The sequence below is a fragment of the Peromyscus eremicus genome, chromosome 1 (genome assembly GCF_949786415.1).
Source record: "Peromyscus eremicus chromosome 1, PerEre_H2_v1, whole genome shotgun sequence".
Classification (NCBI taxonomy): domain Eukaryota; kingdom Metazoa; phylum Chordata; class Mammalia; order Rodentia; family Cricetidae; genus Peromyscus; species Peromyscus eremicus.
In genome coordinates, this window is record NC_081416.1 from 155599082 (window position 1) to 155624970 (window position 25889).

The 25889-nt window shown below is 51.9% G+C and overlaps 1 protein-coding gene across 1 annotated transcript in view; it reads right to left on the bottom strand.

Annotated features, from left to right (window-relative positions):
- Nucleotides 1-25889, bottom strand: part of Pepd (peptidase D) — a 132960-nt gene that overhangs the window by 14041 nt on the left and 93030 nt on the right. The window contains exons 10-11 of the mRNA XM_059274996.1: nt 8072-8140; nt 6826-6903 (exon numbers count right to left, since the gene is read on the bottom strand). Coding sequence (XP_059130979.1) covers nt 6826-6903; nt 8072-8140 — 147 coding nt within the window. The remainder of the gene's footprint in view (nt 1-6825; nt 6904-8071; nt 8141-25889) is intronic.

Sequence of the window (25889 nt, forward strand, 5' to 3'; positions counted from 1 at the left end):
GAAATGCTAGAATCATCTAGAACGGGACAATACAAGATTCTTTGAGGGCACACCAGACTGAACCAAGTTCTCCAAACTTTCCCCCAAACAGCTGGCATGATGGACGCTCTCCTCCAGCTTCTAAAGACTTCAACTCTATGTTTTGTTAAAATCAGCTGCTTTCTGGAGAAGGAAGTATACAGCCCGCCAGGCAGCCCCATCCTGCCCGGCGACGCTTGGGCACGGGCTTGAGTCTATTTTTGTGTTCTCAGTTCCCCATATTTTCTGCCCTTTTCTGTTGTTGTTTATTGTTTTTAAACCCTCCCTCTGTGCTTTTCCATGCTTAAGTGATTCCGATTCAAGCCATTTGGAATCCAGGGATGGAAGCCATCACTTTTAGAAATCATCCCCTCCAGTTTTCTGTCTACCGCGCCTGGTCTTTCCATGCAGAACTACGATGGAGAATTATTCGGTCATTCTTGGCTCAATCGAGAATGCAAGATCTCCCCTTCCTGGCTGTGTAGGGACATCCACCAGGGACACCTCCATCACTGGCCGAGTGGGTCCATGTGATAATCTGAGACATCTGGGAGATGACATGTCTCCAAGCAATGTGCTGGCGTCTCTTCCCCACATGTGTTCCTATGGCTGTGGTTCTGGCTGGGATGAACGTTCTGTCTTCCTCTGGCTCTTCATGGGGCAGCTCCAGGCCTGGGCTACCTGCCACCACTGGCCCACCCAGACCCTCTCCAGGTCCTGCTCAACCCCCTTAGGCCCTGTGCAGGGACAAGCCAGCTCGCAGGCAGAAGGCCTCCAAGGGAATGCTGCAATGTTTATACAAGGGCCACTTTGTACTCAGCTTGTAGCTTCATTTTAATCTGAGTATGCAACACACACTCGGCCGCTTCTCACCCAAGACTGACATCTTCCATGCACGTGTGCTAAGCATGCCTGCTCTGTACGACTCCACAGTCTGCATGCCAGGCTGGAGGGGGAGAGATGAGGGTTCTGACAGCTGAAAACGCTCATCTACCCTAGACCTCCGCTGGGGTTACAACAGGAAGGTAGCTGGTCACATTGTCTCCGCCAGCACATGCTTCCAGGCTGGCCACAGTGGGCATCTGCCTCTCCAGTTCATGGGTCAGCTGCTGACTCCCAGCTCCCCACCAGGATCTGTGCATGCCAGTCCTCAGGGATGGCTAGAGCAGCAGAACTATCCTCAGAGACTCCTCAGGGTCTAAGGTGGCCGGGATGGTCCCCCATGCCAGCGGTGGGTCCCTACCCCAGAGGCCCAGAGCTACAACTCTCCAATGCACACTCCAATGAGAATAGTTCCATGCTGGGGTCCTATGTCTGCACAGAACTGGCACTGCCCTCTACGAGATGTCACAGAACACTCGTGTCAGGCCAAGCCCCAAGGACAGCACCACACTGTGGCCTGGATCAGAGGCAGGCACTCAGCTGCTGCCTGCCTCAGCCTTGTGTACTCAGGGTTGGGCCCCAGGGCAGTGGCTACTGTGGGTGGGGGGAGGGCAGCAGTCATCGTCACGCAGACAGCACATGCTTCATTTCACTTTTTTGGTGACTGGTGTCTTGTGATGTCTGTGAGCACCCGGGCTGTCTAGACTAGCGCTTTTTAAACCATGGGTTGTGACGTCAATGGAGTGGGTGCGGCCACAAAGCAGTGACAAGCTAAACAGAAGGGACAGAAGCACGTGGGGAAGGCAGCTGCTTATGGCTGGAGGCCTGTCTGCAAATATGAGCCCTGGTTAGAAGGCTAACGGTCTTCTGCAAGGGGCTATTGAAGTCCTCGGCCGGCTCAGCTAGCCAGACAGGTGGCCAGGGCCTGGTCTGCAGGAGAGCTTTCTTGCCCCAAAGGCTGGCATATCTTCCACTATAAAATGCTCTGGGTGGGGCCCCCTAGTGGCCACCAAGCGTCCTTTAGAAATAGCAAGGCTAGCCGGGCGGTGGTGGCGCACGCCTTTAATCCCAGCACTCGGGAGGCAGAGCCAGGCGGATCTCTGTGAGTTTGAGGCCAGCCTGATCTACCAAGTGAGTTCCAGGAAAGGCACAAAGCTACACAGAGAAACCCTGTCTCAAAAAACCAAAATAAATAAATAAATAAATAAATAAATAAATAAATAAATAAATAAATAAATAGCAAGGCTGGGGAAGGGATATGAGTTGAGCCTAGCAGCAGGGAGCTAGCTGTGGATGACATCCTCCAAAGCCTACTGGAATACTAAGCAGAGATAATAAGGAGCGTGGAGCCACAGGCCTTCTGCAGCAAGGGAAGAGCCTCGGGCCCAGACTCACTCTGCCTGGGGCCACAGCTGGCAGCCAGACACACAACCAGAACAGACACAATCTTCTTATCCCACTGCAGGGCTCAAGTGATGCAGGGTCTGCTAGAGCCCTTGGTATCTGCAGCCCAGGGTGAGGCTGGCAGGCCTGTGATGACAACAGCTATGTTAGACATCCTGGATGCCACCCAGGCTCCAGCTGTAACCCAGAGGGACAGCAGCACAGTTCTGGGTCCCTTTAAGTACTAACTGTTCTGGGATGAAACCACCCTCATTTCTCTGGGTTTTGGTGACCTCCTTACATGGCCATTATCAGAGCAGAGAGACAGATGAGGCCGGAGGCCACAGCAGGGATGGAGAGGGAGGGGGCACTCGCAAATTGCTGAGTGCAAGGTTAGGACAGGCCTGTCCCTAGCTGGGCTGCAGGCCCACCTCCCACACCCCAGGACAGCACAGCAAACCACAACCCAGAGAGAGGCCTGGCCGAGTCCTGAGGCTACACTGCCCTCTTCTGGCCAGTGCTGGAAAGCCGTGCACACCATCTCTCAGCCACCACTTGGGGAGTCCCAGACCTGGAGCACACATGCACCTGTGTTTGGATAGGAGCCATGACACCTAGCTTCTCTTCTTGTTCTTAAAGGGTGGAAGGCAGCTGAGGAGGAGGAGTGTCCAGCTGCTTCTCAAATCAGAACCCCCACTGAGGACATATGCTCTGCTGTGTGGGGAGAGCTTGCATAGGAGTCAGGAGAAGCAGAGAACTTGACAGCTTGGGTGGAGTCTTTCACCAGAGTGACTCAACCTGGGATGCTCTCTTCCCATGGATTTAGGATGAATGGTGGGTTTCCTGTTGGTCCAGGCGCAGCCTATCTGTGGGCTTCGATGGCTCAGAGGTGTGTTTGAGGACCACTCCTTACCCAGAGCCCGCGGGGCCTGGCTCCTTCCCTGTTTCTCTAGATGTGTTCACAGCCACCTGATTGGAGCTAGATGCAGTGGAGAGCATCTTCTGTGGCCTCCCACTCAGGAAGGGCCTCCAGTGACCTTGTTCAGCACCACCCTTCATGTGAACAGGCTGCAAGCATCAACTAACAAGATCATCACTCTTGGCAAGCCCTGTCATCCAAGCCCTGCCTGCTCGCCTTGAAGAAGAGAACAAAATGCAGCTGATATTTCCTGCAGGACAGTGACCTGACCACCGGGTTCAGGGGCACTCCAGGGACACAGCCGCAAGATGCTCTGGGAGCCAACAGGAAACTCCAAGAGGCTCAGCAGCCACAGGCCCTGAACAGCCTCATGGCTCTGAACTGAGAGAGGCCAAGACATCTGAAGCCACACATGTCACCATCTTTCCCTGGGATCCACACAGAGCAGCTGGGTGTAGGATCTAGCCCAGAGAAACAGGAAGGGACCTGGGAACCGCTGGCTAGGATGTGGGATGGCCTGCAGTCCTTGGCTGACAAACTTGACAAACTAGAGCGGCCTGGGCAGCATCTAGACCTCATGGGTGAGGACTGTGGCCCACAGTGGCTGGAAGTGGCTTTAGCTGACTTCAGCCCCACCTGAGGTTCCCATGAGCCCGCAACAGCAGTTCATGTCTGCAGTCTGAGCGTCCGGGAACCCAAGGGCACCCCTATACATCAAGGCCAGCCTGGCTACAGTGTGAGACCCTAGTTCAACTGCTTAAAAAAAGTTGTCTGACTAAAGTAGGCCTGACTGGTGCTCTGCCTTGGCCCAGGGCTGGAAACTGTCTTCAGAGACATAGAAAGCAGGAGTCGTCCAGCCTTTCGGGGGGGGGGGGGGCTCTGTGCCCAGGATCACACAACACGGCTCCTGGTGCACTTGTGTGGGTATATGCTAGAAGTGTGGGTGTGCTCACTCCTGAAGGGGCTGTCACTCAGCACCTCCTCCTCACATGAGCTCTGACTCCCCAGATGGCCCTATTACTGTTAAAATATCTTTCATGTCAAAAGGTAGGTGGGGCCCAGAGCCCACCCCTGTGCTCGCCTGGAACGCATGCCCTGTCCCAGGACGTACTCGGCTTTGGGACACACTCCACTCTATACACATATTCTGGTCCCCTACCTTAGGATGAAGGACTGTGGCATTATGTTGGGATAACAGTGTGATTTATTATTTACCGAACGCACTAGGTGCTTGGCAGATCAATTTCAATAAAACAATGGATTATAAATGCCGCCAGCAATCTGGCAGTAGCAGTAATCAACAAAACATGTTCTAAATGCTGCATAATAAATTGACTATAATAAACTCATAATGATTCTACTGGCTACATTTCAAAGTTAGCACTAGAAAAACAAAATCACCAATTTGAGTTTGGCATAAACATCCGTGGAGTTCCTCAGCTCACTCCTGTTCACAGCTGTATCCAGAGGCACAGGTGCCGCATTGCTGCCTATGAGGGCTGAGGTCACAGCAGGTGGGCCATAGAGAGGCCTAAGGTACACAAGTATCCTAACCATCTCTGGGATGTAAGGTACACAAGGCCCCTAACCATCTCCGGGATCCCCAGGAATGCAGGTAAGGCTGGCCTTCTCACAGGGAAAGAACCCCCTTTTGGACAGGTCAAGTAGACAGTGAAGAAGCAGCTGCTTCCTCTGGGATGTGCTGAACTCGAGGAGTGGAGCTCATAGCTTAGGGGCTCCCCCAGGATGGCAGGGACCTGCTGATGTGGCTGGCCTCAGCCTTGGCCCGGGGAGTGGATTCCTGTCCTGTCCTCTAGTCCTAACCAGCATAGGCCAGAGCCAAAGATCATCAGAAAAGCTCTTGGGCAGTGGGACCTTTTGGTACAGGCCAAAGTGTACCTTGGAGGCCGAGGCAGGATTGAAACTCAAGTCCTGCCTGGAAAACTTGGTAAGACTCTGTCTCAAAACAAGTGAAAACAGGGTCAGTGCAGAGTGTTTGTTCAACACGCTGAAGGCCCTGGGTACGAGCGAGTGCCAGGAGCTGGGGGGGGGGGGCGTCAGGGAGGGGGAGCTTGGGGCCATCATAGAGCCTGAAGAGACCAGCTGGCCTCTCCTGCTGCCACTGGCTCCACCGTGACCTAGAGGGGAGGGAGGGAGGGCTGTTCTCGCCTCCAGCTGAGCGGGCTCTGAGGCAGCCCTCCCCCCCCCCCAGTCCCTGTGACACCTACTTGTGAGCCCAGCACCCTGCTGAATCTCGGCCACTCTAGCCCCAGCTGGGGCCCAGTGAGCCCGCAGCAGCCTGTGCTCCTGTTGTAGGACTTAGTGGCAATGGCTCCTGCCTCATCTCTTGCTGGCTCCCACTTGGTTTATCAGCTTGGCCATTTTCAGCCCTTGTGTCCCTTATGTGCCCTTTCTGCCATTATTGTGGGGAGTCCTGAGATGTGTCTGTTATCTCCACTCACAGAGGGGTAAACGGAGGCATAGACAGAAGAAGCTCTCCTTACCGAAAGCTGAGCGGCTTGAGCCAGAATGTCTTACCTAATGGCTGACCCTGGTGAGTGGACTGGCCACTCACGGGCCAGTGTGGACCCTGGGATTAGGTGGTTGTCTCTTATTTGGGAGTGACTACTCAAAGCATGGTATCTTTCTCAGCAGCTGGTTATCTGTCTGTCCATGCATGTGTGCTCCCCCTCAGTGGACATGGGCTGGGAACTCTTGGGAGTAGGCTCCCCTGGGGCAGGGCCAAAGCCACCCCATGAGCAGCCATCACAAGAACCCAAGGCTGGGGAATGAGTGCCACAGGGGTCGAGATGGCAGTTGATGGCCCAGCCATGCTCCACTGTGGCACTGCCTAGGAGCCCAGCTTTGAACAATGGACCGAACAGCAGCTAAGAACCAGTCAGACATGGCGGTTTATGCCTGTAATCCCAGTACCTGGGAGGCAGAGGCAGGAGGACTGCTGTAAGTTCTTGGCCAGCTCTAGCTAGACCCTCACACAAAGTAGACATCTAAGAGCCAGGCAGGACAGGGACCCTTTGGTCAGTTGATGATCACAGCACATCTGAAGGCCAAGGCAGGGTGGCTCTGTGTGGCTTGAGCCTGCGCTGGCCAATGTCTGGTGGGGACCATGGAGTGACTGAGGAACAGCCTTATCAGTGAGTGCGGCTCCCTCCAAGCCCAAGGGTGGCAGCCCAGCACGCTCTGCCTGCACTTGCCCTCCCATGGCCTTGTGTGGAACGGAGGGTCTGGCAGAGCTGAAGCAAAGGCCGCATATGGCAGGGAGCTTGGTGGCCAAGGTAACAGTTTTCAGAGTGGGGAGCTCCAAACACAGGGAGCTCAATGGTTGGAAAGGACAGGATGGGAGAGGCTGGGGACAGTCAAAAAGCAACCTCCCAAGCCAAAGCCCCTTCCCAGCGCCACAGGAAACCACAGGGAATCTTGTGGGGTGATGTCCTTAGGCCTGGAGAAGGTAGCATGCAGGCTAACAGCAATAGCAGAGAAGTCTGGGCTGAAAGCAGGCCCGGGGCTTTGCTTAGCCAACCCTCTTGGGACAGGGACCCAGAGGCCTTTTGTCCCAGCTGTTCACGTGCACGGTGGGGTGACGGCAGCTCAGCCTCACTTACCACATATCTCCATCCTTGATCGTCCGGTCATTGGGGGCCCCGGCATGGCCGTAGTGCAGCACAGCCGCGTTCTCACCACTGTGAAGAGCCACAGAGGGTAGTTAAGGGCTACGGTCACCCAGCAGGCCTGGAGGCTGGACCAGGCCCAGCCGGGAGTAGAGGAACATGGCGTCCCCGCCGGCCACAGAGCTGGGAGCAGCTTCTTGGGTCTGACAGCTAGCTGCCTTCCGGGCTGGGGATGTAGGCAGCGTATGTGAAGAGCAGAGGCTCATGGGCCTGGAGAAGGGCTGAAGGCAGGGAGGTTTCATGGAAGGTCCTAGCAGTCTCAAGAGCCTCTTAGGAGTCCTATCCAGGACTAGACGATGAGAAGCTCGTGGCTCCTTGTTCCCTGTTCCATGGAGCTACCCTAATGAGCAACACCGTTAGGAAGAACTTATAAGTCTGTTCAAAGGGGAAAACCCCACCTGGTGTAATATTTATGGCCCCATTCGGGAGTCTCAGGAATCATAAAGTAGAAATAATGATTTTTCTCTCTATCCGCCAGAGAAGAACATTTCCAAGGACAGAGGTGTTTGGATGTATTATTCATGTGTGAGGACGCTCACTCACATCAGTGAGAGCCGTCCTCCTCTGTCCAGGCTGAGCAGGGACTAGGCTGGAGGGATGGAGCTTGGGAGGCTAGCTTGGGTCAGGCCCCGACACAAGAGACCACCCACACTATGATGTGCTCATACAGCCACACTCAGAATGACACCTGCAGCCAGCCACTCACACAGCTGTGCACGGCCCTGGAGACCACATAAGTGCAGTCAGAGCCAATGACCACCCCATGGCCATGGTTAGTTCTACCATGTGTGTACACAGGAGAATATCCCGTCATGTGCAGATGACACAACCTCAGTGTGCCACATAGACACCCACACAGAGCCCAACATCTGCCCCCAACCAGGCACATACTCTTATAAAAGGACTCAATCCCGGTACTGACATAGCTCCATCCATGTTTTACCCCCCCTCCTGCACACAGCAATTGACCTATTTGCCTCACGCCACCTACAGGCTAGCTTGTTTGTCTTAGGCTACCTGTGCACATATGTGACCACGCATGGGGTGCCAGCAGTGGAGGGCAAGGTGACTTCCAGGCACTGGTGCGGGCACAGGAGTGAGCAAGTGCCCCTGGGCTAGGGGTCGGGAGGATGGAGTGCTCCCTGTTGCCTGTCCCCCTCCCACGAGGCCCGAGACTCACCTGCAGCAGATACAGGTGTAAGAGGTATGGCGCATGCCACCCCGAGAGTAACAGTAGTGCTGGAACAGGCTGTGGAGAGAGACACACGGTGGGGTGTTACTGGAGTCGGAGTGGTCGTGATCTTCAAATGCAGATCCTCCGTGTGGACCTGCTTCTGCCACACCCCTGAGCAGGCTGGACTTCCCCAGTGCGTGGGAGCACAGGGCCAGCCCTGGGCCACAGAACTAGGGAGGGCGGAGGTGGCCAGAAAAGAAGGTGGGCACAGCAGGAGGCAGGAAGAGCCCTGGAGCCTGACCCCTGGGAGACATGAGCGACACAGTTCTATAGGGCTGAGGGTCTCCCTGTGAATCTGTGACTGGTGCGTTACCCTGGGCTGCCAAGAGAGGGCTAGGCAGATGGGGTGGCAAGGCCATCTCCCGGGAGGTGAGGAGACAGGTCTTGGGGGCAGGCTCCAGGTCTCCCTGCTTGAGAAAGCATAAGCCAGCTGGGCTTAGGGACAGGCTCACCCCTTAAGCAGGGAGGCCCATCAGCAAGGGCTGAAGGGACAGATGGGCCCTGACCCCAGTGCCAAGGGATGTCTTTGGGAGAGTGGGATATCATTACAGTATTGCACAATCCAAGAGCATGAGAAGGGGCGGGTAGCCCAGCCTTCTAGAAGGCTCAGCACTGAGAATACCCATGTTGTGGGAGGGGCAGCGAGCTATCTCCTCACACTGGGCCCCCTATGCTGCTTAGAGGAAGCTCTTCAGAACAAAGAGGTGATATCAGAAGGCACACACCGTAATGCCAGCCCTTGGGACACTGAGGCAGGAAGACTGCTATGAGTTCAGGATAAGCTTGGAATACATGTCAAAATTCTGTCTTCAAAAACCCAAAACTAAACAAGCAACCAAAAGAAAGCTAGGGCTGGGCGCTCTGAGCACTTAAGAGCAAGCACTGCCGTTTCGCAGTGTGTTCTCAGCGTCCACATCAGAAGGCTCTAGCTGCTGTGACTTCAGCTTCAGGAGACCTGACACCTTCCGACCTCCGTGGGCACCAGGCATGCATGTGGCGCGCATACATACATGCAGGCAGGCCAGACACTCACATGCATAGAATACAAATAAACAGATCTTTAAAAAAATCACACACACACACACACACCCCTTTTGACATTAATACCCCACTATGAAGCTCTGGCTGTTCTGGAACTCTAGACTAGGCTGGCCTTGAATTGAATTCACAGAGCTCTATCTACTGCCTACCGCCTGAGTGTTGGGATTAAAGGCATGGGCCACCGGGCCTGACAAAAATAAATCTTGAAGAAAGAAAGCTGAACCTCAGGGAGGCTGCACTGGCCACAGCTTTAAAATGCCCCAGGCCCCACCCTCCTTTATGCCTTGGACCTCAGCATTGGGACACAACATGCCCAGGCTCTGCAGAATGTAGCTGGTAAGGGGGTGGCGGTGGGGAGCCCTCTTCACTCCATCCCAGAGGCTCCAGCATACTTTCCCTGCTGGGCCCCGGCTCAAGCCTGCTCTGAGAAGCAGGCCTAGGTGGTCATATCCGCCTACTGCCGACTGCAGAGTACCAAAGGCAGCCCACTGGCACGCTGAGTGGCAGCCCTGCCTGCCCTGCACGTTCTAGGCCTGTTTTGGAAAGTGTCTGCGCGGAGGAGTTTAATCTTCTAGGCACTGTAAACACAAATTATGTATAATTGTTATGATTGGGTATTAAGTAGTTGTTATGCAGAAACGGTTCCACTGGATTCGATCGGCTTTCAGACTTGCCTGCAAACCTTCCAGGATAATTGGGTATCTTACAAGTGAAATGTTTCCTCAAAGCACAGGATTTCAGGAGCTGTATGGGTGAGGGGGAGCCGGGGGAGGGACAGGACACCCACTCCTTCCTTAGCTGCTCTCGTCACAACGGGAGATGTTGTCCAGAAGAGCAGTCAGGCCTAAGCCAGAGAGCTGCGCCTGCGTTAGGCACATCCCCTGGGATTCTCCCCCTACCCCGGCAGGCAGACTCCCAAACGGCTCCCTCTCTATACAGCAAGCCTCCAAGTCACCCCACGGAGCCCCAGTGCCCCCTCAGCTTTTGGAGACGCAGTTCTTTCACCAAACATCAGGGGACCACATGGCCATGTTCACAGCGGTGGAGACAGGTGACCTGGGCATGACCACAGGTGCTACGGGACTGTCTGGCTTCAGAGAGGATAGGGAGAGGGACAGCCATGCCACTGGCCTATACAGTGGCAAACATATTCCAGCACAATGATCCTGGGGTGGGTTCGGCACCTTGGCCTGGGGCCTAATCTCAGCAGAGACAGCCTTCCTTGTATCCTTGGCTTCTGTGGAAGAAAAAGGCAACTTCCAGGACAGGGCACGGTTTGTAGAAGCAGCTGACAGGCAAGGGAGAGTCAGTGCTTTCCACCTGTAAGCCTCAGCCTGACATGGGCCATTTTCCAGCTCTATGCATGGTTCCACATTCCCATAGGCAGGAGCTCCAGGGAGGAGAGTCACCCATGCAGGAAATCCATCCCCAAATGAGGCTGCTGTTCTCCACACTGGACATCGGCATGTTCTGCTTTAAACGACTGTCTGACACCTGCTGGCTAGCTGCTGCTGGTATTTTGGGAGGCTATGGGCCCTTTGGAACATGGGGCCTACTGGTGGACACAGGCTACCTGGGGTGGGCCCTCAGAGAACCCACCCCACTTTGAGTCCACCTGCTGCTCCCCGAGATGAGCGGAACACACTTGCCTCTCCCTGGGCATAGCCAGAGCCGTTCTTGTAGCCAAGCCTTTCTGCCACACTGAGCTGATAGTGAGCCATGAGCCAAGACCAAGTCTTCCTCCCGTAAGCCACTTCAGTCGGCTGCTCTGTCATAGCCTTAGGAAAAGCAGCCAATCAAGACCCAGCCTTAGACAAGCTAGGCCAGCCCTCCACTGCGGAACCACCCTTGGCGTTTCCATTTCGTTTTTCTGATAAAAGACGGAAGCATCCAAGGACACGTGGATGCTTTAGAGGTAATAAGTAGATTAAGTGGGCCAGCCACATTTTCTGCAGGCTTCTAGTCTGGGCTGTAGACGTGTAAGGGTCCCCAAGTTCTAAGGAAAGTGAGGTGACACGGGGCGTGAAGAGGCTGCCATGTTTCTGATCTTTAAGGGGTAAGGACAGAGGATCAAATGCTTTGAACTGAGCAGAGTTGTTACATGGAGGCAATGTGGGGCTCTGTACAGGCTGGTCTGAGCTCAGCAGGCAGGGCTGGGATGAGCAAGCGTGGGCCAGGCTAGCCGAGCAACCTGACCCCACGTCAGTAGCCAGGATACTTTAAAAAGATCCCTCTAAGGCTTCATGGAAAATAGAGTAAGCCAGCGACGGAGAGGCCAACTGCTGAGTGACCCAAGTCCATGGTCACATTTGCTGCAGGCTGTCAGCTACCCCTCTGGAACTACAGTATGTGAATTGGCCGAGAGTTGCGACAGAAACCCTCCTGCTTCCCCCACACAGAGGTACAGCATGGAGCACAACATGCGGAGCAGAAAGCAAGAGCGAGAAAGGAGCAGGGGCCAGAAAGTCAGCCGGGGACCTAGAAGGGCCCGGCGGGCGGGCCCACGAGAGGCAGAGGCTTAGAACTGAGAGGTTGTATACACAGAGAGCTAGGGCCTGTGTGGGAACACACACAGAAAGGCAGGACCTGGGGCAACTCCATAACAAAGCCACAGGCCTGCTGGGCTGTGCAAGGGCACGCTTATCTCAGGATTCATAAACACAGGTTCATTTGCCCTGGGTTCCTGTTCAGATGGGAATGATCTTCAGGGTTTAGAAACCCCAGCAGGAAATGAACAAACAGCCATACTGTGATCCTGGGAGTCTGTCGCTAGCAGGAGGGCACACTGAATCCAAACCAGATGGCCACAGCCTCAAGAGGGCCAGCCAAGGACTACAGATATAGCACAGCACAGACCTTTTTTTTTTTTTTTTTTTTTTTTTTTTGGTTTTTCGAGACAGGGTTTCTCTGTGTAGCTTTGAGCCTTTCCTGGATCTCGCTCTGTAGACCAGGCTGGCCTCGAACTCACAGAGATCTGCCTGCCTCTGCTTCCCGAGTGCTGGGATTAAAGGCGTGCGCCACCACCGCCCAGTGCACAGACCTTATATACACATGCGCCACATAAATGCCATGTCCAGGCCCACAGCACATCACACACACCACACTCACATACCAAATACACACCCACAGCACAGGTTTTTATACACAAGTCATACACATACCATACACAGTGTGTCATGCACATCACATACACCATATACAAACCACAGTTCAGTTTTCACACATGCATGTCACACTCATATTACACAGTTACTCACACATTACACATACTCACATCTCATACATACTCAGCACACATTCTACATACATGTCATAGTCTAGATACCACATAAATACTTGGCACAGGCCATATACATACCTGTGGTGCTCACACACAGCACATACATATCACCTTCCACACATAACACTATGAACTCACACACATTATGAATTCACGCCCAGCCCCAACTACTACCGGCTCACACACCCATCACACCTCACCACTATGGACTCACACACCCATCATGCCCACCCCCCACTAAGGACTCACACACCCATCACACCTCACCACTATGGACTCACATATCCATCATGCCCCCCACTATGAACTCAGCACACCCATCATTCCCACCCCCCACTATGAACTCACACACCCATCATACCCCCTCTATACAAAATTTTCAGACACAATAAACATCAGGTTGAGACCCTCCCCTACCCAAGGATTTCTAAAAACAATTCTCAAGACTTAAACACATAGGGTATAGTTAATACCTTAAAAGACAGCATGGGAAGAGAATTGGTAGATTCTATTAAGAACTGGAAATGACCAGTTTCCCCATAGAAGATGACAGATAGCAAGACAGCTCTGGGAAAACTCGTCTTTTTGTAATTCTGTGACTTGTGCACAGCACAGGCATGGTGCTGGGCCCCACCCACTAATCCTGCTCCCTCGACTCACCTGGAAGCACCCAGACTGGGCATTGCGGTGGTTGGAATGGGAATGGCTCCCATAGGCTCGTATATTTGAAGGCTTAGTCATCAGGGAGTGACACTATTTGAGAAGGATTAGGAGGTGTGGTCTTAGAGGAAGTGTGTCATTGGGGGTGGGCTTTGAGGTTTTAAAAGCCCATGTCAGGCCCAGTCTCTCTCTTCCTACAGATCAGGATGTAGCTTTCAGCTACTGCTCCATGCCGCCATGCTTCTTCCCTCCATGATGATAACGGACTAATCCTCTGAGACTGTAAGCAAGCCCTCAATTAAATGTTTTATAAGAGTTGCTGTGGTCCTGGTGCTTCCTCATAACAAAAGAACAGTGGCTAAGTCAGGCACACGGCTAGGCACTAGGGATGCCCACCAAGGGACTTTCTGAGGGCAAAGGAGCTGCCCGTGTTCCAGCCACCCAGCCTTCCACACATCCCCACTGCCTAGGCTGCTGAGGCTCTTCCCTACTTGGCCATTCCTCCAACACTTTTGCCATAAATTTTTCCCAAGCCAGGCTCGGGTATCCAGGCATAAATGAGAACCTGAGGTAGCCTGGGACAATCTGCACAGTGAATAACAAGGTGGACGGAGGCACTGCAGTGACAGCGTGGGGCAGGACCATCTGTCAGTGCCTGGAGATGAATAATGGGGCAAACCCAGCAAACACTCAAGCCCACATCCCCAGGGACAGCGTTGCTGGGCCTGCCTCTCTGGCCTTGGGAGCACTCCTGGCCACAAGGCCCAGCTCTGGCCCATGAAGGTTTATCATCTAACGCACGATGATAAGCAGTCTTAGAAGATGCAGTAATTGCTTGAGATAACGGCAGAAGGCCTGCCCTGCTAACAAAAGTCAACTAAGCTATCGGCAGCGCAAGCTGGTAGCTCTTGTGGCTGGGGCCTTGGAGGTCAGCAGAGGCAGCTGAAGGAGGTATCTCTGAGCACATCTCTTCCCAGGCTGGGCCCCGATGGACCTCACGGCATGAGTAGGCACGTGGAAGGGAAGGCAGCAGACACGGTACAGACCACAAGGTGGAGCGGAAGGGCAAGGAGAGTGAGTGGTCTGGATGTGGGCTGTGAAGCTGGGCAGCAGGGCCCGGGCTCTGCTCAGTCCTGACTCGAGACACCAAACTCTTGCTCTGATGCTCGTTAGCTGTGTGTCTGATGGGCCTCATTTCCTCGTAGTGAAAAGCGGGATAGTGGCACTCCACTTCCTGTGAATTTCTTGCTTAATCCTTACGACTATGTGGATTGACACACAATAAGCACCATGTGCCAAACACGCCCATCTGTGGTCACTGTTCAGAGGTCTAAGGGGAGCCTACGGGTTAGAGGAAACACACACACACACACACACACACACACACACACACACACACACACACTCACTATGTAACTCTGACTGGCCTGGAACTTGCTATGTAGATCAGGCTGGCCTTGAACTCACAGAGATGCATTGCCTCTATCTCCTGAGTGAGTCAGGAATTAAAGAGATGCACAACCATGCCTGGCCCTTGTAACCTGCACAGATGCACAACCAGTCCTGTAACAGTCTAGCCACACCAGTCCCTGTTCAGGCCAACATACACAGAGTAGGCAAATGTTTAACTACACAGCTCCAGGACTTGTGCTCACATAATGGCTTCCTGACCCTTCTTGGTGGCCTCAGGCAAGGCTGACCCAGGAGTCTCAGAGTCCTGACCATGTGAAAACAAGGAGGAGAGGGAAGTGTGAGGCATCTTAAGATTTTTTTTTTTGTGTGTGTGTGTGTCAAACAATGGTGTTGTATATAAATGTCTCAGCATCGAGTTACTTAACATCTTAAAAATATTTATTCACTTATTTTGTGTGTGTGTGTGTGTGTGTGTGTGTGTGTGTGTGTGTGTGTGTACAGAGGACAACTTGCAGGAGTCATTCTCTCCTGTGGGTCCCAGGAATGGTACTCAGGTCATCAGGCATGGCAACATCTTTATCTTTGAGGTTTTATTTTTTATTATTGTGTATATGATGGGGGAGTGCTCTGGCATGTGTATATGGGAGTCAGGGCAACTTTTTGGAGTTGGTTCTCTCTTTGCACCTTTAAATGGATTTCAGGGATCAAACTTAGGCCATCAGGTTTGAGTGGCAAGCCCTTGGCCAGCTCGCCAGCCCGAGTTACTTTTTTTTTTAAGTAACTTTTTTTTTTTTTTCTGGTTTTTTTTCGAGACAGGGTTTCTCTGTGTAGTTTTGGTGCCTGTCCTGGAACTAACTCTGTAGACCAGGCTGGCCTCGAACTCACAGAGATCCACCTGGCTCTGCCTCCCGAGTGCTGGAATTAAAGGCGTGCACCACCACTGCCCGGCCTTAAGTAACTTTTTTATGTCTGAGTTACTTTTAATTCACATTTATATTATATACTGGCTATGACATTCTCTAAATAAGAAAGACTATGTATGGATGTGGGTACCTAACTAATCTCTGTCCATGTGTGAAGGGGAGTCCCTTTTCAGAGTAAGAGAGGCATGGTCCATCCCAGAAGAGCCTTAAGACGCATCTCAAGAGACTCGGGAGTGTTTCCTGTTTCCTCCAAGTGGAAGCAGCAGCTTTGGAGACTAGGGCCACAATGTGTGTGGTGGTCAGTTTTGACGATCAGTTTAACTGCATTCAGGATCACTCAGGAAATGGGCTGGTGTGTGTCGGAGAGGATTTGCTGTGGGGAAAAAAGGTCCTCCCTAAATGTGGCTGGGCCTATCCCAGGGTGTGGGGGCCCAAGCAACATAAAAAGGGGAAAAGAAAAAGGTGACTTCGTGCTGGCCTTCTTTCTGCTCAGAACGGAAGAACAACCTCAACCGCACGCGGCTGCCATCATGGACTGAACTCCCCGTCAGCCCAAACACATCATTCCTCCTGAAGTTGTCTCTCTTGGGTATTCAGCATGTCAGCGGAAGGGAAGCCTCTTCCATGTGCAGCAGAGAGAGGAAGCAAGCCTGTATACTCCTTTCTTCCGAGGAGACCACGGTCAGCAGAAGGCTCCCGGCAAACAGACTACCTCCTGTGGCCACTGCCTACACGTTCCAGATCTCTCGGCATGTATTTTCTGTGGGCCTTTCGCAGGACAGACACTGGGACAAGTGAACTGGGGTACTGTCCTGTGCCTCCTCTGCCCCAGACCCCAAGTGAGGACAGACCCAGTTCTCTGGCTAGGGACAAACAGGCTCTCTCTCTGTGTTTTAAATGATCAAGTGGAATTCACACAGTATGTTGCCAAGAAGGGTCTGGTGTAAAGTCTTAGACTAAAACCAGCAATGCATTATTAGTGAAACCCATCATAGCAGAGGGTCTGACAGCCGCCCAGGGCAGCCTGTGCCAAATGGCATCATTAGCCACAAGGCCACCGGTAATAACTGTGGTGACATCTCTGCCTTTAGCAGCCTCTTCTGCTTCTAGGTACTCCCCAAGTCTTCACAATCCCTCCTCCCATCAACCCTACCCTAGTAAGGGTAATGCCTTCCCACCTCAACTTCACAAAGGTCTTGCCAATCTTACCTCAGGGTATGGGAAGGGCATCCTGGGCCATTTGTTCTAACTTCTCTGCTCCTGATGGGGTGTCTCTATGCATTAGCTACCTTTCTTGTTACTGTGACCAAACACCTGATAAGCAGCAGCTGGAGGAAGGAAGGAAGTGAAGGAGGAAGGGAGGGAGGGGGAGAGAGAGGGAAGAAGGAAGAAAGGGAAGGAAGAAGGAAGAAAGGGAGGGAGGGCGGGCTTATTTTTCCTCAGATGTGAGGGTGCAGTTCATCATGTTGGGCAAGCATGGCAGCAGGGGTGTGAAATGGCTTGCTCACATATGGCCAATGTTGGCATTTAGCTGGCTTTTCTTTTTCCCCAGGCCTCCAGCCCATGGGGCAGTGTGGCCTACATTCAGGATGTGTCTCCTTCCCTTAGATGACTGTCTCTGGAGAAGCTCTCACAGACACCTCTAAGTGTGCCTCCTAGGTGGCTCTACACCCAGTCAGATGTGAGTGAAGACCAGCCTGACACTTGCAATCCGAGATCTGTCACGGAAGGATGGGGCCGGTGGGTTGGGGCTTGTTGTCTGTGCAGACTTTCAGATCAGAATGCCTCCAAAGCCTGGGGCCTGTCGGCCTTTGTGGGTTGGGTGGCACCTTTCACAGACCTTCCTGGGACAACTGGATGAGATCATGCAGGGAAGGGCTTGGTGTTGCATATATCCTGGTGGCAGGGGCGCTACGATACCCTCTACAGCTGTGCACGGGGTCTACGAGGACACATGGTCCACCCAGTCTGGGGTGAAGAGGCCCCAGGTGGCTGGTGGGAAGCAGCAGCTGGTCCTGGGAGAAAGGATGCTGGGATGGGGCACCCCGGAGGGCAGGCCCCACTAACTAGAGCCGAGGGCGGCAGCAGGGACTGCAGTGGTCACGGTGGAAGACAGAAGGTAGCAGCAGCTCCCCTCACGCGGAAAGGCCTTATCAAGGGACAAGATAATTAGCATTTTAATTGGATAATTGGGAATTCTAAATTGCCTATCTTCTATTAAGCATAACTGAGGACGTAACATGACATTCAATTAACAAATCGTCCCCTTTATTCTTGACATGCTTGATTAAGCTGAGTTTCTGACTTTGTCCATATCAGTTATTGGAAGAAAAAAAAAAATCAAACCAAACCAAACCAGAGCTCAACATGTTGCTTTAATTGTCAAAGCCCTGGCTTCAGACTTCTCTCTCTCTCTCTGTCATACACACATACACACATACACACATACAGAAATTCTTAAGACATTCTTAACAAGTTGTGTGCAGTGGGGGCTGGAGAGATGGCTCAATGGTTAGGAGCACTTGCTGCTCTTCCAGAGGACCTGGGTTCAGTCCCCAGCACCCACGTGTCAGCTCACATCTGTAACTCCAGTTCCGGGGGATTTGAAGTCCTCTTCTGACCTGCAGGTCCACTAACATACATGCAGCCAAAAGTCCCAGACACATAAACCAAAAATAAACCTTGTTAAAAATTATACACATTGTTGGGCATGGCAGTGCATGCCTTTAGTCCCAGCTTAGGAGGATGAGGCAGGAGGATCTCCATGAGTTTGAGGCCAGCCTGGCTACACAGAGAACTTAGGCTGGACAAAGCTTCATAGTGAGACTGTCAAACACACACACACACACACACACACACACACACACACACACTCACTTACACAATCACCCCATAATATCACCCAGTGATAACCTCTATTAAATATTTTGAACACCTTCTAGGCATTTTTAAAATTCATAAACACAGATTTAAAAATATAATTAGCTGTCAACCGTTTTACTGAAACATGACATCCATGCAGGCAGGATCCAGATCCAAAGGCGCAGCATAATGAACTGGCACCACATCAACAGCCTGTGCCCCTTTCCTCAGCCTGCGCCTCCCCCACGCGTGGCCTGACTTCTAACTGGGCTTGCCGGTTTTGAGCTTGCTGTGAGTAGGATCAGGCAAGCACGTTCTCTCTAGTGTCTGGCACCTCCTGCTACCCAGCGCCCTGTGCGCGAGGTCTGTGTGGGTGGCAGGTGCCCTTGCCCGTTCGTCCTAGTCACTGGTTCATTGTATTAGTTGCTGTGGTATCGCTGGAACCGAACCACGGGACAGAAGCACTGCAGGGCTGAAGGGCTTACTTTGGTTGCTTGGTCCCATGACTTGGGCAGAACATCATGGCAGGGGCGGGGGAGAGGGCTCAGGAGCCTTTTCGTTATGGAGAGGAAAGAGGAAGAGGCCAGGGCAAGACACTGTCGCAAGGAGACACCCCTAGTGACCCAGCCCCGATGAGGACTTCCTCCAAGGAGGCCCACCTCCATTTCTCACCACCTCGCAGTAACAGCTCACATTATGACACCATCAAGGGACTGAACCACTGGTTAGGTTGGAGCCCCCATGATCCAACTGTTTCTAGAAACGACATCACAGACAGAGGTGGGCTTCACTAACCTGCATCTCTCTCTCTCTGTCTCTCTCTCTCTCTCTGTCTTTCTCTCTGTCTCTGTCTGTCTGTCTGTCTGTCTCTCTCTCTCTTTCTCTCTCCTCTTCTCTCTCTCCTCTCTCTCTCTCGGTTTTTTTCGAGACAGGGTTTCTCTGTGTAGCTTTGCACCTTTCCTGGAACTCACTCTGTAGCCGAGGCTAGCCTCGAACTCACAGAGATCCGCCTGGCTCTGCCTCCCGGGTGCTGGGATTAAAGGTGTGCGCCACCACCGCCCGGCTCTGCATCTTTCTTAATCCAGTCGAGTTGGCAGTCAAGATTAACCACCAGAGGACTGGAGAGATGGCTCAGCAGGTAAAATTCTTTGCCATGCAAATGTGAAAACCTGAGTTAGACTCCCCAGCACCCACATAAAAACATGTGTCCATAATCCCAGTTCTCCTACAGGGAGACAGGATGTGGAGGTGGAACCCCAGGAAGCCCAGGGGCCAGATAGCCTAGTGTATACATCCAAAAGCAACAGAGAGATACAGTATCAATGCAGCAAGGACTGACAGCCAAGGCTGGCCTTTGACCTACACACCTGTGCCATTCACTGCACATGTATAGCCCCATTTACACATAAGCGTACCTGCCATTACACCACATGCACGCATGCACGCACGCATGCTTCCATGCACACTTGCACTCATGCTGAAAAAATTAACCACTGTGGCCAGAGAGATCGATGACTCAGTGGTTAAGAGCACCGACTGCCCTTGCAGAGGATCTGGGTTTTAGTCCCTAGCACCCACATGGTGGCTCACAACCAACCACCATAATTCCAGTACCAAAGGCTCTTCCAGCCTCTATGGTCACCAGGCACACATGTGGTACACATACATACATGCAGGCAAAACACTCAAACACCTAAGATAAAAATAAATTCAACTTTAAAAAGCGACCATCGTGGTCACGTCCCACTGGCTGAGTACAACCCAGTGCATCTTCTCGTTCTAGCAGTGGGCCTTCAGGCTGCTCCCAGACCACAGCCATTATGAATGCCGCTGCTGCGGGAGCTGTCTGGTCTCTCTGTCAAGCTGACATCTGGGAGCAGAAGCTCTGTGTCACAGGATCCTATGTGGGCTCAATTTTAATAGAGAAAACCCAAAAGGTGTTCCAGGTAGCCACAGGCACGGAGTCTGTCTGATGACTTCTTCCACTTCACACCTGTGGAGGGAGCCAAGCTGTGCCCAGACAGGTCTGCAGGTAAACAGCCACCCCGTCCCAGCTGAGCATCTAAGTATTTCTAAAGCAAAACTGCTCCTTGTCAGAGACACATGTCTATGCTGTTTCCATTCTGAATGCTGTGTCTAGGATTGACCATTTCTCTGCCACTGCCCTCTCCCTGGTGCAGGAACCGTCTTCTCTTGCCTGTTCACTGGCAACAGCAGTCTGGCTGGCCCTTCTGCCGTCCCCTTGAGTAGCCTAGGCTATCACAGGACTCCCGCTTACACCCAGCATCCACAGCCCTTGTCACTGCCCTAGCTCCACTCATCTCAGCTTTCCTCCTTGTTCCTGCTATCGCCAGGCGACCTCCTGCCTCTGGACCACTAGGTTAGCCCCATTCTCTCTGCATGGCGTCCATCTCACTCAGAAATCCAGTGTGGCTTCTTACCTTCTCTGGGCACCTTTTCTAATAACTCACCCCAGGAAGGCCACTTCTGAGTGTATGGATAAAGGGTATTTTGTTCCTGCTATTTAATATTCACGAATATACATATACCCACTTGCCATTTGTCTGTCCATCCATCTGTCATCTGTCTACTTACTACTTATCTATCCTTCCATCCCATCTCCCACTTTCTCTCATCTATCTACCGACCCATTTATCCATCCTACCCTTTCATGCACTATCTGTCCGTCTGTCCTCCCTCCCTCCTCTGCCACAGGCTGGGATTTATGTTTTGTCCCTGCAGTCTGTTCTGGAGCCCGTATTAAGTGCTTGGCACACGGGAGGTTTGTGCTAGATTTTTTCAGAGTGATTGAAGAACTAACTTTGAGTAAGTATAGCTGGCAGTACACAGCCTACAATTCATGTAGCCAGCCTCAGGCTGTCAGATATCTAGGTTACTTCCACCTGGGTTATGATGGCCACTCCTGGCATGGACTCCTTCCTAGCAGTGGAATTACCGAACATACGCATGGTGTTTAGTCTTGGGGAATGTTCTCACAGAAGACTCTCAAGGTCCTGAGCAGCACACCTTGGGGCTTATCTGCCCACTGCACTAGGCATCTGGCAGACAAAACACAGGTACTTTACGAATAAACTGGTGAGTCTGAACATGCTTAGCCCCATATTTCTTCCTTTCTGAATGGTTTCTTCCTTTTTGAAAAATGTGGATGTTCATCTTCTTCTTATTGATCCTTACGGGATTTATATATGGAGGGTTCTAGGCAGTGGTTTGGTCTCTCATCCATGGAACATTCTCTCCTCTACTCTTTAATCTTCTTTATGGCATTTCTGGACAGATCATTTACATTTTTATTGGTCTGGTGTTGACTTTTTTTCTTTATGGCTTCTTCCCTTGGCATCATATTTAAGATTGTTCTTTCCTATCCCCGTGACTATATCAACTATCCCTTTGTGTGTGTGTGTTGGGGCGGGGGGGGGGGGGTGTCTTTCTGTTTCCCCGTCTACTTTATCAGCCAGCCTTGAACTGACCGGACTGAGGCAGGGCCCAATGAGTTAGTTACCTTGGTGTTGCTGTGACCAAAACCCCTGACAAAAACAACTGGGGGGGGGGGGCAGGCTAATCTGATTCATGATCCCAGGGAGCTTTCAGCTTGTTGTGGCAGGGAAGGGAAGATGGAGCGGTGGTAGGGGTGTGAGGCAGAGGCTTGTTCACACCGTGCAGACCAGGAGGCAGACCGAACGGGCAGGAGTGACCCACTTCCGCCAGTCAGATCCACCTCCTAAAGCCTCCTAAAGTACCCCAGGGCAGCACCAGTATTCAAAGACACCAGCCTATAGGGGGCATTTCAGATTCAAACTGTAATGGCTCCCTTTTGTTTTCTCTCATTAACTGTCCTCACACACTGACCTGGATCACCATCTTGTTCAAAGATGAATTCTTTACATACCTGGGTCCCACTTGTTTGTTCTGAAGTGAAGGGACTGTCTCCTGCCCTGACACAGTTCAGAGGCCATTTTCTTCCCAAGGGACATTTACTCTTTTAAGTTGTTACTTGTCATAGTGGAAAATTATACTTAAGACAGGGATGAAGTTTTCTTTTAGCCAGGTGGTGGTAGCACATACCTTTAATGCCAGCACTTGGGAGGCAGAGGCAGGAGGATCTCTGAGTTCAAGGCCAGCCTGGTCTACAAAGTGAGTTCCAGAATGGCCAAGGCTATATATACAGAGAGACCCTATCTCGAAAAACAAAAACAAACAACAAAAAGTTTTTTAAATCTTTAAAAGGGGCTGGAGAGATGGCTCAGTGGTTAAGAGCACTTCCTGGCCTTGTGGAGGGCCTGTCCAGTTCCTAACATTACTATCAGATGGCTCACAACTGCCTGTAATTCTAGTTCCAGGAGATCTGACACCCTCTCCTGGCCTTCAAGAGCACCTTCCTGCATGTGGTGCACAAACCCATGCAGACACTTACATACACACACATAAAAACAAACCTTTAAAGAGCATACTTACAGGGAGAAGACTCCATTTAGAGAAAGTAGGAAGTAGAAAATACCAGATGTGGGATATGAAGTTGGCTAAAATGGTCAAAGTGTCTTGCGAATGGCCAAGGCTGGGCCATTCTGCTCTGAGGCTTCTTGGAAGAAAAGCCTGGGTTTGGTTCTGATGAGAGGGTTTCTGGGTCTGGACCCCTTTCCCAGCGCTCTCAAGTTTCCATTTGGCAGCTGTGGGATGAACTCCAACAGACTCCAAGTTCACCGCTGTGTCTGATGCTACTTCTTTGCCTGGCTCAGCTGGCAGGGGACAGCAGGCCAGAGAGGACCCTGTGGACAAAGGCCAAACAGGCCTCTTGATCTTTGGACCTGGGGTGCTGAGAGATGTCAGGGAGCGAAGTCATTTCCAAGCAAATCTGGCAGCTGAGGGCATTGTGTAAGCAGGTGCCAAATCCTTATGAGGATGGCCTGCTCTGCTAACAAGGCTTGGCGTAGGCGTCTCCCACAGCCCAGAGTGCTGGCAGCAGTCACGCCTGGCACAGCCACATCTGCTTTATTCAGCATCATGAGCCTGGGTCACTAGACACAGCCTGGTCGAAGCATCAATCATCAGATTATCAGGCTGTGGGTCTAAAGGCACCACTAATGCCCAGCGGCTGTTCACTCCACTGGGTAGAGGGGATCCTTCAAGGCTCCCCCACTCCATGTTCTCTCTTCAGGAATGAAACCCGAGACCCTCCAGCAGACAGGTGTTCCCTAAATCCTGGGCCCACAGGAAACAGGAACCTCAGGTTTCAGCCCAGGCGGGAGGGGCAGCAGATCCAAATCACCATCTTAGGGAGGAAATTTTTTTGCCTTGTGAAGCCCTCCAAGGTGTTTGTTTCATTTTAAAAGACTCCAGTGATACTTTATTTCTAGATATTCAACTCCTCAGCCTAATTCTCTAAAATATTTTATAAATGCAAACACCTGAGCTATATCAGAAATGACTCTGAGGAAACGCTGCTTTGGATGAATGCCTTTCTGAGGCATGGTATGCACAAGTCACCCAAGCTCTAGGTCTTGGGTGGCCCTCTGCAGCCCCTACATACCTTGCTCTACTTTTGGGGTTCCATGTCCACAAGTCTTTGCAGATGTGAAGGTACTGAAGGGACCAGGGGGGAAGCAACCACTGTTAACTTGCAGGCAGGCAGAGACACAAGTCACTGGAGATGCTATTAGCTACAGGACTAAATACAAAGGATCTAGTCACTCAGGAGCTAGTGGCAGCCTGGTGGTCAGTGGGTAATCAAGAGGCCATGCCAGCTTGGAGGGACCTGGAAGGAGCAGGCCAAGTCCTCTGCCACATTCAGGAAACAATAAGCTCATAGCCAAGAAGGCCAGCTTCTAGAGACCTATAAAAGTGTCTGTTTCCTACTTGAGAAATTTCTTGAAGCAGCCATGAACTACAGAGCCCAAGACAGAGCCAGAACCTCAGAGGAGGGAGGCTGAGGTGCTGTCTGGCAGGGCCAGGCCCTAGTGGGTCATTGGTGAGTGCTGTGTGGGGTTGTGTGGTAGCAGTGTGCTGAGTGTAGACAGGCAAGAGCTGTTCTTCTGATCCTTCCTGTCTCATTCCTGCTCGTGGCTCTGAGTGGCTTCTGAGCGTTAGTTTAGCCACAGCAGGCCAAGGGAGCAACTCAAATGCCATTTATCACTCTGTAAGTCTTTATCCACTTAGGATGATGGATGAGGCCGTGCTCACACTGCCCTGAAAAAGAGGAGATGTTACTGCCACGGTACGGAAGGGGCCCAGGACTTGCCTGGTGGCCAGTGTCTTCCAGCACATTCGGCACCTGTTAGAGGGGCCTCAGACATGGTTCAGATGGGAGGGACATGGTTAGGACAGTGGCCACCTACCAGGCAGGACCTTGGCCCCAACTCACACCGGATCACAGAGGAGGGAGGTGGGGGTGGTAGGAGAGCCACGTGGTGCTCTCCAGCTTCCCTGTCCTGGGATGTCCACTTGGGTCCATAAAGGATAGGAAGGAGAATCGGAACCACATGACCCAGATCTTTCTCCTGTTGATGTCCTAAAGACACAGAGTGGAGCTGAAAAAATTCTTCCAAGAGAGGGGTGCCAGAGACAACCCCCAAGAATTTAAATTTCTGGTAACTTAGGCCTGCATATCAATAGCTAATTAATAAGGCCTACATCCTTTGATGACAGGATGATTAAACTGTTTTTGAAATAATCCATTTTTAATTAAAATGCTACCTTCTCTTGTTTCTGGATGTATTCAAAAGAAAGCATTTGCAGATGTCTTGTTTTTAAACACACATTATACAAAGCCAATAATTAGAAGATTCCATGCTTTTAATTACATTTTAATTATTCTTTGCCTATCGATGCAAAGTTAAACATTCTTTCTTTATGTTAATAACACTGTTCACCAAAGCCAGTAGACATTGGAAGGATTTCTTTCATGATAAAATGCCCATCTCAGTGGCCTGTAGAGTGGTTGGGGGCACTCAAGGGTACTCCATCCTCACAGACAGGGACTGAAATCACATTGGTAGATAGGACTCTCCTGGCCTCCTACAGAGCCACTCTATGGCAGAAGCAGCAATTATATGTAATGAAGGTCTGGGCCCTCCCTCTCTTGAGCCATGAGGCAGGATGTCCTTGGAATTTGCTACGGAGTCCTGTAAGCCCTCACTAGAATGAGCCACACAAGACATCAACATTGAGAAGGTTCATAAAGCACAGAGTGGGGCCTGGAAGGTGGGAAGTTACACCTGTGGAAACCCTGTTTCCCCTTCTGCTGTGCTTAGTCAGGGGGGGAAACATCCACATCCACACATCTGTCCAGCATGCCCTGAGCTCTCCCTTCAAGACATACTCAGCAGCCAACCCAAATCCAAACTTCCAGCGCCCCATTGTGGTAATCTTCCAGTTTTAACTGTCTCCCTTCCTGGCCCACCCTACCCAGGAGGTGATGGTGGAGGCTCTCAGTGGCTTCTCAGCACTAGCTGCTTGGCCCAGGGGTCTTTGGGAGCTGAGGCAGGCGCCAAGATCACCTGCACTGCATCCCTCCATACACTGGACCTGACTACCCTCTACAGGAACTTCCCTGGGTCTCCTCACATGGCCT